General features: G+C 43.2%; 1 protein-coding gene across 2 annotated transcripts in view; it reads right to left on the bottom strand.

The window, feature by feature from the left end:
* LOC141053166 (cytochrome P450 2D15-like) overlaps positions 1-14,527 on the bottom strand; it is a 57,623-nt gene that overhangs the window by 3,022 nt on the left and 40,074 nt on the right. For both annotated transcript variants that reach the window (XM_073550528.1, XM_073550529.1), the window contains exons 6-7: positions 5,741-5,882; positions 4,242-4,429 (exon numbers count right to left, since the gene is read on the bottom strand). In XM_073550528.1, coding sequence (XP_073406629.1) covers positions 4,242-4,429; positions 5,741-5,882 — 330 coding nt within the window. The remainder of the gene's footprint in view (positions 1-4,241; positions 4,430-5,740; positions 5,883-14,527) is intronic.

Below are 14,527 nucleotides of genomic sequence, written 5' to 3'. Positions count from 1 at the left end.
CCTATAACCATGGATGCAGAGTCACCAGGAATTCAAATTGGTGTTCATACTGTCAGTGATAAACCAGTAAGCTACATATGAAAGAATATAGAAAATGTGTAAAAAAAACAAACACTATCATGTCAGATAACTTTATTAAATGTAGATATAGGGTTAATGGTGTAAGGAAGGTGCCAGGGTGCCATACTGAGAGCTCATCTCCTGAAAAAATGAACTTAATTCCTCCTGGGAGCCATCAGCTTTCAGTCATACAGGTGTACTGGTGCGGTTACAGTCACCTCTCACACTACAAAGATGGCTGTCAAAGTGTCAGGACGTGGTTATAGCTGCCACTCACTGTATACTGTGCTGTGACTAAAGCTGCGCTACCACGACTGTATGACAAAGCTGAAGGCTGCCGGGATGAATATAAAGCTAGGGCAGCATAGTGGCTCAGTGGTTAGCACTGCAGTTTTGCAGCGCTGGAATTCTGGGTTCAAATCCCACCAAGGATGACATCTGCAAGGAGTTTGTATGTTCTCCCTTTGTTTGTGGGTTTCCTCCAGGTTCTCCGGTTTCCTCCCACACTCCAAAGACATACTGATAGGGAATCTATATTGTGAGTTCCATCAGGGACAGTGATGATAATGTGTGCAAAGTGCTGCGGAAAATATTAGCGCTATGTAAAAATTATTATTATTACTTAATTTTCTCCTGAGAGCTGCGATTTCCGTATGGTGGCCGGGGACTTTTCTAACACTATTAACCCTATTTCTGCAGGTAAATAGTGGTTTGTTGCATGACAAGCTCCCTTTGAGCTACACCATTAACTGGTCAGCACACAGTACCCATCTCTATGTTTACTGTAATCCTTAACCGCTTCCCGACCGCCCACTGTAGATAAACGTTGGCGCTTGCTGGGCTTTGTGCAGTGCCGACGTTTATCTACTGTCGGCGGTTTTGTGCCCCCGGGACCCCCACATACCTTACAATGCGGTAAATCCCAGTGCACAATGCATGCTGGGACCCCCGACGTCATCGAGACCTGATTGGTTCAGGTCCTGATGACGTCAGCATCACAGCAGCCAATGGGAGCGATCACTGGGAAAGCTGCTTGTTTCCCGGCGATCTCCCTCATTGTAACACGGCTTCTCCCTCTGATCTCACTGACAGATGATCAGAGGTGAAGCAGCGTTACTGTGTGACTAGATCGCTGCCTGGCACAGCTGATCGCTGCCTGGCACAGCTGTGCCAGGCAGCAATCTTGTCACACAGTAACGCTGCTTCACCTCTGATCATCTGTCATTGTGAGATCAGAGGAGAATTCATGTTACAGTGTGCCAGGCAGCGATCTAGTCACATAGTAACGCTGCTTCTCCTCTGATCATCTGTCAGTGTGAGATCAGAGGAGAAGTGGCGTTACTATGAGTCAGATCGCAGAGCAGCGATCTTGTCACAAAAATAAAAAAAAGTAAAGAAAAAAAAAAGAAAAAAGCAGGTACACAGGTTAGGGCTAGGGTTAGGGTTAGGGTTAGGGCTAGGGCTAGGGTTAGGGTTAGGGTTAGGGTTAGGGCTAGGGCTAGGGCTAGGGCTAGGGCTGGGATTAAGGTTATGGGTGTGTTGGTGTTAGGTTTGTGGTTAGGGTTATGGTTAGGGCTGAGATTAGGGTTAGGGGTGTGTTGGGGTTAGGGTTGGAATTAGAATTGTGGGTTTCCACTGTTTAGGTACATCAGGGGCTCTGTAAATGCAATATGACGCCCGCAGACCATTCCATCAAAGTCTGCATTTCAGAACGTCACTACTTCCCTTCCGAGCCCCACCGTGAGCCCAAACAGTAGTTTTCTCCCACATATGGGGTACCAGCGTACTCAGGACAAATTGGACAACAACTTTTGGGGTCCAATTTCTCCTGTTACCCTTGTGAAAATAAAAATTGGGGGCTAAAAGATCATTTTTGTGGAAAAAAAATGATTTTTTATTTTCATGGCTCTACGTTATAAACTTCTGTGAAGCACTTGGGGGTTCAAAGTGTTCACAACACATCTAGATAAGTTCTTTAAGGGGTCTATTTTCCAAAATGGGGTCACTTGTGGGGGGTTTCCACTGTTTAGGTACATCAGGGGCTCTCCAAATGCGACATGGCATCCGATCTCAATTCCTGCCAATTCTGCATTGAAAAAGTCAAACGGCGCTCCTTCCGTTCTGAGCTCTGCCGTGTGCTCAAACAGTGGTTTAGCCCCACATACGGGGTATCTGCGTATTCGGGAGAAATTGCACAAAAAATTTTGTGGTTCATTTTCTCTTTTTACACTTGTGAAAATAAAAAAAAATGGTTTTGAAGTAAAATGTTTGTGAAAAAAAGTTAAATGTTTATTTTTTCCTTCCATATTCCATTCATTCATGTGAAGCACCTGAAGGGTTAATAAACTTCTTGAATGTGGTTTTGAGTACACTGAGAGGTGCAGTTTTTAGAATGGTGTCACTTTTGGGTATTTTTTGTTATATTGACCCCCCCAAACTCACTTCAAATGTGAGGTGGTCCCTAAAAAAAATGGTGTTGCAAATTTTGTTGCAAAAATGAGAAATCGCTGGTCAACTTTTAACCCTTATAACTTCCTAAAAAAAAAAAATTATGTTTCCAAAATTGTGCAGATGTAAAGTAGACATGTGGGAAATGTTATTTATTAACTATTTTGTGCGATATCACTCTCTGATTTAAGGGCATAAAAATTAAAAGTTTGAAAATTGCAAAATTTTCTAAATTTTCGCCAAATTTTGATTTTTTTAACAAATAAGCGCAGCTCATATCTAAAAATTTTACCACCATCATGAAGTACAATATGTCATGAGAAAACATTGTCAGAATCAGTAGGATCCATTGAAGCGTTCTAGAGTTATGACCTCATAAAGTGACACTGGTCAGAATTGAAAAAATTGGCCCGGTCACGAAGGCAAAAACAGGCTCGGGTGTGAAGGGGTTAAATTGTATAGGTATTTATGTTCAACTAAGTTCACCCCCAAAAAAATGTTTACATGCCCATTTTTATCCAACCAAGTATCACCTTTTCCAAATACATAATGTTTATTTATTTGCTTTTTTCAATTTTTTTTTTTTTTTTTTTTGGGGGGGGGGTTTGAAATGCAAGGAAAAAGCAATCCCAGCTATTTTTGGGGGGTGGGGAGGGATTGAAATGCCACTTAGCATGCACTCAAAAATATTAAGGAAACACAATATTTAAACACACTGTTTGCTTCATAAACTTTACTTAAATTATTTTCTTTCTTTTAGTTTATTGATTGATTCTATAATAATAATACTTTATTTTTTATATAGCGCTAACATATTCCACAGCGCTTTACAGTTTGCACATATTTTCATCACTGTCCCTGATGGGGCTCACAATCTAAATTCCCTATCAGTATGTTTTTTTGGAGTGTGGGAGGAAACCGGAGTGCCCGGAGGAAACCCACGCAAACACGGGGAGAACATACAAACTCCTTGCAGATGTTGTCCTTGGTGGGACTCGAACCCAGGACTCCAGCGCTGCAAGGCTGCAGCGCTAACCACTGAGCCACCGTGCTGCCCATTCATTCTATCAATGAATTAAGATATGCAGTCCTATGACTAGAAACTACCATAGTTGCCAACAGTAGCAAATTTGTCCTGAAATTCCAGGAACTGCAATTCAATAGGAAAGTGGGCATTGAAGCAGTTTTGGGACAGTGCGCAGGGTTCCTGGAACTTGGCTTAAATGACCCCATTTTGCCCATTAGACTGTTGGCAAGTATGGAATATTCTGTACAATAAATTGTTATTAGCTGTCACTGACAGGCAATCTATGGTCTGTCCCTCAGGCCAATGAAAATATGATTAGGCTTCCAGGTGCCAAAACAACCCCCTCCAGCCATGATCCTGGGCTGGCACTAGTGTGACCCCCTCCCTCTTTCTAACCACTTAGATGTTGTGGTCGATAACAAACAAGGCATGTAAGGGATTAACTGAGCAAGATCAGTGATTTCAGCTGTGCTAAAGAAAATAAACTGACTTCTAACTAAGCCAAGTGCAAAATGCAGAGGCTAGGAGCGTCGCCAAAGAGAAAAAGCAATCCTTAATCATTACTTTAAACATATTATTAAGAATCCTTTGGTAGTTCTTTTAATATCAGAAGTCAACATAACAATTGAATTATCAGACTATCTGGGATATTGGATGCTGAATTAAAAGCTTTATACTGTACATTTTTCCACTCATAATACTCAACCTTGGGGATGTCAAATCCTTGGATATTTGTGTTTCTGTAAGTCATATGGAGCAAAGCTATAGGCAAGATGTTCCCATATCTCTGGACTTCATGGATGACTGCACTGGTATATGGCATTTTAGATTGATCTTCTATTGTTGGTACTCTGTCTCTGCCAATTACACGGTCAATTTCTTCATGTACCTTCTCTGCAAAAAATAATAATACATTACATCTGTAGACCTCCGACTAGGAAAGCTCCAGCAACAACTTTATATTTATTGACAGATACACTACTGAAGCTTCATGAATGTATGCATGTAAAATAGACCTGCGATGGATACCATACAGTGACATCCATAATATATATATATACATATATATATACAGCTCTGGCAAAAATTAAGAGACCACTTCCAAGTGTTAAATTTGTCTGATTTTATCTTTATAGGTATATTTTTGAGTAAAATGTAAATTGTTCTTTTAGACTACAAACTTCTGACAACGTCTCAGAATTTTCAAGCAATAAATTTTCTTTTTTTGAAAAGGAAAAATGGCCAAATTTAAAAAAAACAGTGCTTGTAGACCTCAAATAATGCAAAGAAAACAAGTTCATAATCATTTAAAAACAACAATGCTAATGTTTTAACTCAGGAAGAGTTCAGAAATCAATATTTTGTGGAATAACAATGATTTTTAATCACAGCTTTGATGCGTCTTGGCATGCTTTCCACCAGCCTTTCACACTACTTCTGGTGCTAAAATTTAAGCAGTTCTTCTTTGTTTGATGGCTTGTGAAATTTTTTTTTTTTTTTTTAACTGGATAATAAAGCATGGAAGTCAACGCCACATTTTTTGTAGCCTACAAGTGATGAGCGTTGCCTGTTTGTTAGGGAATCCCCACATGTATTTAGGCTGTCTAGCAGTCGCAAATCATGCAGCTGCAGTGACACAAACTAAATCTCCGAGCACGCCAAAATACTCGCAAAACACCCGAGCATGCTCGGAAATCTCAAGTAACGAGCATACTCGCTCACCACTACATCCTACTGACAGGCCATCCTCCTTTATGCTACTGGAACTCTATGGATATCAGAGATGGGAACTGATCACTGGGTTTTAAAGCTGTTTAAAAAATTGACAATTTAAAAAAAGGACATTTTTATCAAGAGCTGTAGGAGAATTATCTGAGCTAGTTTTCTATTAAGTTCTGTTATCAGTTTAATAAAAATATCTGCAAAAGTAAAAATATTGTGCAGATAATCTGACCACCCACTCTCCAAACTGTGTAATGCCACGTTCATATGTCCAGCAATAATTTGTTAGGATGGATCCAGCAGCAGCAATCTGTTGCCTGCGCAACCTTTTCCAACAGATTCCTGCTGGATCTGCTCTAATGGATGATTACTGGACATTGTGAACACAGCCTTACCTACCATTCAACCCTTGTCATGAGAAATAAGTGTAATCACCTTTGAGGTATACATCAAGAAAATAACTATTGACTACTGACCACTTACTCTGGATGTGTGGATGAAGCAACATCATCAAGAGAGACCAGCGCAGAGTGTTAGATGTCGTATCTGTCCCAGCTACAAAGAGATCCGCTATTACCATGAGAAGTGTCTCTTCGGTGAAACTGCTGGTGGGACTGTCTTTATTCTGGGTGCACAGAAACAATAGATATTATAGGAGACTTCAGAGACAAAGATACCTTCTCGCTATTGCAAAAAAGGCTGTAAATAAAGGAAAAAACAATAAAAATCCCCTCTACTAATAATACACTTACTGACCTGACAGGCAGCATTATAATAAGGAGCAGACACTGTCACCCACTCTAGTGGGCACTTGTGAGTATCAAACTCTTTCAATTAGAAGGGTCCTGGACAATTATCAGATCGCAGGACGATTCAGATTGAAATTGTGAAGTACAGTATTCAGATGTAGGGGACATTTTGTTCTCCAGACTCCATTTTTATGCTTGCGATGCCATTTTGTTGTTTATGAGTTAAATTTTGTAACTTAACTAGATGAAAGTTCACGGTTGTTATGAAACCAGGCTGTTCCAGCTTGTACAAGATACGAGACCCTGAAGAATGTGCTATTGTTCTATTTTCTACATCACGCAGCTAGGGACATATTCCGATTTTCTTGCAATACTATTGGCTTATAAAGTAATTGTATTATGACGATGTTATTGGTAGCTATGTACTTTGCATAATTAAGCAAAATACTATAAAAAGAGGTGACAAAATAAACGGGCTTAGTGATCTCCCTTGATCCTCCCATACAGAGACCCCCATCTCCGTCTGGTCATTCCCAGTTGCTAGCAACACCCCATGGATTAATTTGGAAATCATTTGGTCAACCGTGAAGGGTTAATTTAGCCCTCCCTCAAAAACTACCTCATCAAAATCAGTTAGCTGTCTCAATAATGACGCTAACAATGCTGATGGCTGCCTCTGTCTGCTCTGGTTTATAGACTATGGTCCTGTGAGCAGCCAAACTAGGACAAACACTCTGAATTCCCATAAAGAGCATCTAAAATAGGGTTGATGTATTATCCCTTCTACATACAGTATATTGAATAATATGTATAGATTTCTCAGGAGGGGTTCTGGACAATTAATGTTTGGCAGAAGGGTCCTCTGACAATATGGAGATCACAAACTAACCTCCCGATAGGACCACCAGCAATTAGAGGTTATGTATATTTTTTTTTGCTTACTGCAGTACCAGTGTAAGGAGGAAGGCCAGGCTGCATGCATCTGTACTGCGTCGGGTCCAGAACTGTCGAGGCTGCGTCCCAGGATTTCTGGGAGAAAGAATAGGGTACCGAACAGACTGTCACCACAAAGCAGGGGGCGTGTAAAAAGAGAAAGCGCGTGAAGCGACGGGCAGTTTCCCGCCGACGGTGACAGCAGGTATGTGCACAGCGTGCTCCGCTTGGTGTGCAGCAGCACCGCAATGTACCACTGGCGACTTCATATGAGCACGCTGTTGAGATCAGCAGTAGAGGAAGGGCCGTGGGCTCCGTAAGCTGAGTCAAGAACGCTGGTATAGGAACGGGGGCCGTGTTCAGGGCTGTTCGTTGGGGCCCTCTGTGCCGGACAGCACACCGCAGACCTCCCTCGACAATAAACTGCACAAGTTTATGGACTAGTGGCTCAATGGGTAGAACTGGAGATCGCCCATTGCCGCCCGAAGATATACCTTGAGTTGTGGAATCTCCACTGAGGACTTTGCACCGGCCGTTGCTGGGACTACAACCCTCATCTGATCATCTGCCGCTGAGGAAGCCACGAACACGATAAGTTTATTGAGTGGACTGCTATTACATGTTTTTTGTCTATTCCCCTATCATTTGCAATTTAACTGTTTCTCCCTGTGAGCAGTATCTTTACTGTTCAATTAAATTGTTAACCCGTTCTCTGCTTTTCTTGCGTCACTGCATCCCACAACCTGCTTACACCATCACAGAAGGAAGGATTACACAGCGGCCATTCAAACCTAAGAGTTGTTGGTGTAATTCATGACAGGTCCTCCAGAGCAAGAGATGCTCTTTATAACCATTCTCTCTTGCGGAAAGTAGAAATCTTAACAAGGTGACCCGCGTACAATACGTCCAAGTTCCATGTCAGTTTGTAAGAAATTAAATTATTTAAACTACACAATCTATATTATGCAGTTAACATTGCAGACATATTGCAATGCAATTGTTACAAAGCACGTATAACAATGCTCAGTATGCATGTTTAATCCTAGAATAGTTCAGGAATTAATAATGCACTGTATGTACAGAACTTCCTAAAGTAGAAGGATATTTTGCAAATATCAAACAAGGAAGTGTTCAAAGGTTGAAGTGAACACTGTGACAGACCAGACTGCGTGCCCCACCAAGGGGGATTAGGGGAGGGCATCATGACTGGGGAGGTATGCTAGGCCCTGTCTTGGTGGCTAAGAGATGAAGTTACAGGCAACTTTGTGCGGGAAATCTTTGGGCAGGAGAATAGGCAAGTTTAGATATAGGGTTGCATGCAATTGATAGATGGGTGGACCTGATGTGAGGGGTATAAATAATGGGGCCCGTTATTCTGTAGCTGGACTTCTGCTGGTAACTTTGACCCTGTCATTTCAACATCGTACTTACAACATCGACATGGTAGATGGAGAACTTGCGAGCGATGAGGGCATTGGCAGAACAGAAATGACAGCACTGGCTCCAGAGCCAGATGAAGCAGTGGATGACATCGGGCGGACTCAGTGAGCGACTGCGGATCCAATACCCCGACAGCGCTTGAGGAAGTATAGGCCTCCAAGAGATTAAGCCCAGAAGCTACCCCCCCAAGATCAGGCACAAGATATGTAACCGCAGCATGGACCCTTCAGGGATGTGGACGATACCTCCATTGACAAAGTTAGTCCAGCGCTATGGGAGGAATTCGCCACACCAGTCTTGCTTTCAGGAGGCGAGTGATGACACTGGCCCTCCTCCTTGGCCAGGTTACAGCATGAGGCCTGCGCGATGACCCAAGTGGCCATGTTACATGACCAGATGGCGAACCAGGAAGTGCAGCCTGTTCAGTCACTGAGGGCTCAGCCGAAGGAGACAGATCAGGTGGCGATTAGGCCTACTGCACTGGCAAAATGGGGGTTCCCGCAGGTCTAGTTGACCTGCTAGAAGAGGTGGAAGGCAGGGAGTGGAGGAGGCTGTCAGCATGGGGCAGGAACAAGGTAATTCAATGAGTCATGGTTGTAGGCGTACAGCCAAAGCCCCTGCTTCATCTCCTAGCTGACGAGCGTGGTCCAGTAGCCATGGACCAAGTGGCGCGTTGACTTCGTTAGGTACTCCTGGCAATGTTCCTGTGCCTGAGGCTGTATCCGAGGAGGACAAAGAGGCGTCATAAGACAGAGAGGAGAGGAGTGAGCATCATCACAAAGAAGATGAGACAGCTGTTTCGAGGACCACTTGTAGTAGTGGCTCTTGTGCGCCTCGTATGAAAGTGGTAAATGATGGTTTGGGTGCGGTTGGTGGAGACAGTGAGATAGCGAGTCTGGTTCTAGTGATGGTAGTGGAGAAAGTTACTGATATGGTAGCCAAATTTATAAGAATGTTCAGGTGTTTGCTCGTCCCAGCAGCTGTTAGACTAGCTTCAGTGGCTCCCCCTGGCAGCTATTAGCGTCGCTGCTATGGTGGCTTCTCTGACCACCACTGTGTATTTTGTGTGTCTGGATGATACAGCTAGGGGAGAAGTATATGTATGCTTCAATTGTCCATTAGGTGCTCATTTAAAACAAGAGGGTAGGGATAACATATGGAAGGACAAATATGTGGAGATTTTTTCTTTATTGCCACTTGAGAAATGTAATCTGGATAGGTTGATGCCAGATGAATATAAGAAAGATGAGGAAGAAAGCAGGCGCTATTGCCTCATTCCTTGGACTTTCCATAATTTGCTGCAGGTCTTTACCTTACTGGCCAGTGTTATTGGAGAGAAGGCACCTGAAAATCACTCAGGTTTGTTTTGTTACTTAGACTTGATAGGGAAAGCTTACCGCATGACATATGATGAGCAGTTTCGACAGAGGAAGTCGGTAAGACCTAGATTGTGTTGGGGCCCAAAGATATTAGCCTGCCAAGGCAAACAGGATCATGGGGTGCATTAAAAGAGGTCTGGATACACATGATGAGAACATTATACTGCCTCTGTACACATCCCTGGTTAGACAGCACATGGAGTACTGTGTACAGTTTTGGGCATCGGTGCCCAGGAAGGATATAATGGAACTAGAGCGAGTACAAAGGAGGGCAACAAAATTAATAAAGGAGATGGGGAAACTACAATACCCAGAGAGATTAGCAAAATTAGGATAATTTAGTCTTGAAAAAAGACGACTGAGAAGTGTTCTAATAACTATGTATAAATATATAAGGGGACAATACAAATATCTCTCTGAGGATCTGCTTATACCAAAGAATGTGATAGTCACAAGGGGGATTTCTCTGCGTCTGGAGGAGAGAAGATTTTTCCACCAACATAGAAGAGGATTCTTTACTGTTAGGGCAGTGAGAATCTGGAATTCCTTGGCTGAGGAGGTGGTAATGGCGAACTCAGTAGAGGGGTTCAAGAGAGGCCTGGATGTCTTCCTGGAGCATAACAATATTGTATCTTACAGTTATTAGGTTCTTTAGAAGGACATAGATCTGGGGATTTATTCTGACGGAATATAGGCTGAACTGGATGGAGAAATGTCTTTTTTCGGCCTTACTAACTAAGTTTCTAGGTTGCTGTGGTTGCGTTTATTGGTGGCTCCGAAGTAATCTTCGCAGTACTTTCCAGGGAATTCTGGGGGGTGCCACCATTGCTGCGACATCCTTGGCAGGGATGCGAAATGTTTACTGAAAAGTAGTATTGTTTCAGATCATCCTGCAAGTTCAAGCATGAATGCTTGGGATGCAGCAGATCCCACAGCAACTCCAAGAGTTTTAAGAAGGGAAAGGAAAAAATCAAGTGAGTATTCAGAAAAATGGAAGGACTGCGATGAGAATAGATCGGATGCTTACATTTCTAAGTAGATATCCTGATATCCAGATACAAAATTGTTGACTGGAGGTTTCTAGTTCGGTTTTAAAATTCCTTGCCTGGTTAAACCTCGTGCTATGCAGCTGAACAATTTGCTGTTGGCCCGCATGCATGGGGATATGATTAGGGATAAATTTCAGACATACATGTTTCCCCATTGGGAGTTGTTCCAAAAGAGGAGCATAATAAGTTTGTAAGGTTGTTTTTGGAATTGGACATTTTATATAGATTGCTGTTTGTCCATGGGGTGTGCAATTTCTTGTGCTTATTTTGAAAAGTTTAGCTCTTTTGTGAAATGGGTGATGAAAGAGGAGTCCGGTTTAAATTCTGTTTTACATTATGTGGACGATTTGTATGCATTGAACCAGCAGGGTCCTCAGTATATTTGTTGGTGCTCTGGATGTTAGAGCGGATAGCTTAGTGTTTCGGTATCCAAAAAAACAGAGTCCTTTAACGGTGTTGAAGTTTTTGGGCCTTGAGATTGACTGTGAGGATGGATTGCTGTTTACCAGGCAGAAAGATAATGGATTTAAAAGGGGAGCGTGCAAGAGGCTTTACAAGCTAATAAACTTTGGCTCCAACAGTTACAATTTCTGTTAGGAAAGCTGAAATTTGCCTGCAGAATCTTACCTATAGGAAGAGTTTTTTCACAAAGAATGGTGCAAGCAACAGCCGGCATTGTACACCCTCTGCATTTTGTGAGGCTGAATTTGTGGCATAAGGCAGATCTGAACGTTTAGGCTGATTTCTTACATTCATATAATAGTCAGTCTTTGTGGTTGTAGCCAGTTGTGTCGAATGTATACTTGGTTCTTTATACGGATGGAGCAAGGGGCTTACTTCAGAAGCAGATGGTGTGTTAGGGAATGGCTGGATGCATGGAAGGATTAGAATGTGATTTGGAATCTAGCTCTGCTAGAAATCTTTCCTATTGTTGTGTCTTTAGAAGATTGGGGCATAGATCTTAGAAATAAGAAAGTGCATTTCATGTGTGATAACTTGAGTGTAGTCCATTGCAAAAATAACATGTCGGCGTAATCGCCACCCATGTTGGAGTTGTTACGTCATGTGGTTTTGAAGTCTTTGGATCTCAATGTATGGTTTTGTGCCACCCATGAGCCAGGGTATGCTGAACTTCATAGCTGGCGCTTTGTCTCACTTTCAGTGGGACCAGCTGGCGCCTGCTGCGGAGCATCAAGAGACTGTTTGGCCCCACCAGCTATGGGATCTGGTTTCCGTGAAGCGTTAAACTTTGTGAAGAATTCAGTTGCTCATGGCAACTGACAATGGCAGGATCTTGCTGACTCAGATGGGGAGAGAGTGTTGGAGGATGACCGGGTGTACCTTTTGCTATATATGCTTGGCAGAGCGTTTGAGGAAGGTTTATCTTTTGCCGTTTCTGGCAAGATGGCATGTTCATCATTTTGCTTTAAGCGAATGGGTTGGAAGGATGTCACCGAGGATTTCTTGGTATATCAAGCATTGAAAGCTTTTTGTAAAAAATATACAGCAAAGGATTGAAAACATCTCGTATCTTCATATTTTGGGTAATCTGCTGGGCCATCTTAGGACAGTTTGTAGGTCAGAGTACGAATGTTGTTTGTTTGGCATGGCTTTTGTTTTGTTCTGTCCTTTTTTGGTGCATTCAGGGTAAGTGAGCTAGTGAGTAAAAACTAAGCATCATGGAGGTGTAGGGAAGGTGGACTGACGGGCGGACCTATTTGCAGTGGGAAGGCAGAGGTGTAGTGTAATGTGTGTGGACTGTTAGAGTAAAAGATGGGAAACAGCTGGAGATAAAGAGTGTAATATTGGAGTTTGACCATTAGAGGGCAGTGGAGAATGTGAGGATGGGACTGAACAACTGCCAATGGCTAAAGAAACTGTCAAGTCATGGGGGCGGGGTTACCAGAACGGGAGGGATAAAAGGCTGAGAGAAGGTTCTGGAAGGGTCAGTCAGTGAGAGGAACGCAGGAGACAGCAAGGTCTGCTGAGGAGAGAGGACAGAAAAGAAGCTCCGGAGGGGACTGACAGTGGGAACAGGTCACGGGGGGTGGCCCTGATAGGAGGGGCCACAGACAGAGACAGACTGGGATACCATAAAACGAACAGACTCGGACTGGTAAAACGCTGTGGTGGTAGGCCTAGGGCAACCACAGTGGAAGAGCTGCGAGGGACGTTACTTAGCTAAAGAAAGAAAGTGAAGGTACCCGGGCCTGTTTGCGAAGTCGGGCAGCTGCTGTGTGGAGCTGCGGAGTCTGTCGAGCAGCTGCTGCGTGAAGCTGTGGGGTTAGTTGAGCAGCTGCTGTGTGGAGATGTGGGTTGTAGAAAATACGATCAATAAAGAAGACCTGTTGGACACAATCCTGTCTCTGTCTCGAGTCTGTCTGCGGCCAGTGACGGACCACCCCCCTGTCATTTGCCCCTACTTACATTGGTCTGTTTAAGGATGTATGATGTGAGGTGACACTAAGAATGACACGTGGAAAAGGTAGCGTGATTGAACTTTGGGGAGTAGAAGGTTTGCAGGAGTGTCCAGTCAGATGGCTTTCCTTATTTTTGGAAATGAGGGGTTTCCACCCAGGTTCCTTTTTAGTGCACAAGGATGGGTTTGTGCTGTCGGTTTATCAGTCTGTGAGCATTTTCTGGCACTGCTTCATACTGTGTGGTTTGAAAGGTGATGATTTTGGGTCCCTATTCTGGATTGTATTGCAGTGGAAGCAGCTTACTGGGATTTAGGAGTACAGTCAGTACACAAGACTAGTCGACGGGAGTTGTCTAGATACTGGTCATATGTTAGACCACACATGTTGTTAGTGGGGATGCTTGGGAGTGGTGTGTCATCTCAGTCTATGAGCCCTCTTCCCTTTTTTCCCACCACTCCACGTTGTTTGCTCATGTGTTCCAGGAACCCCTTTGTGGATATGGGTATTCGGACACCTGATATACTGGTACTGCAGGTGGGTGGAAATGACTTGGGTACAAGGACGTCAAGGCCATTGATCCTCAATATCACATATGACTGCCTTAGGTTCTGATGCTCCCACCCGGGTTTGGCATTGGTTTAGCCGAACATTGTTGCGCGCTTTGCATGGAAGCATGTTCATTCAATAGAGAGAATTAACAAGTCACACTTTAAATTCAAATCAGGAGGTGTGATGCTTCATTGTGCGCAACAGGGGTGTAGTGATAAGTCATGGAAATTTTGAAGTTCCATCTTAGAAATTTTTTCGGTCAGATGGCGTTCATTTGAACTCAGTCAGTAAAGACATTTGGCCTTTGGTCTTAATGGAAGGTGTTGAGAATGCTTTGAGGTTGCGGGTCTCGCAGACAAAGGGTCATGTATGCTCGCTGTGCTGGGAAGAGTAGGGGGAATTTTGAAAGAGGTGGACTGCACTAATGGAAGGGGGAACCCTGTGCTGGGAAGGTTAACCTCCCCCATGTGGTGCTAGGTTAAAGAAATTATGAGCAGGTCCCTACTGAGCTAAGATCTCAGCAAGACATTTTGTATGGGCAATATTTAACTGGGTGCCCTTGAGCCGGTGCAGTGTGGCTGAGGATGGTGGACAGAGCAGTTTGATGAAAAACAGTGGAATGCAGTCTTCAATTTCTTCCCCCTCCCCTTTTTTTTCCTAGGTGGTTTATGCTATGGATACACATTGATTTGTATTTAAAGTTATATTTACTGTTTGTTGTTATTTAATAAGTGAGGCTGCTGTGGCCTTT

This window comes from Dendrobates tinctorius, unplaced genomic scaffold (genome assembly GCF_039654945.1).
Source record: "Dendrobates tinctorius isolate UK_male_01 unplaced genomic scaffold, ASM3965494v1 ptg000165l, whole genome shotgun sequence".
Taxonomy (NCBI): Eukaryota; Metazoa; Chordata; class Amphibia; order Anura; family Dendrobatidae; genus Dendrobates; species Dendrobates tinctorius.
Note: the sequence above shows the minus strand (reverse complement) of the source record. Positions and strands in the feature narration are given on the sequence as shown.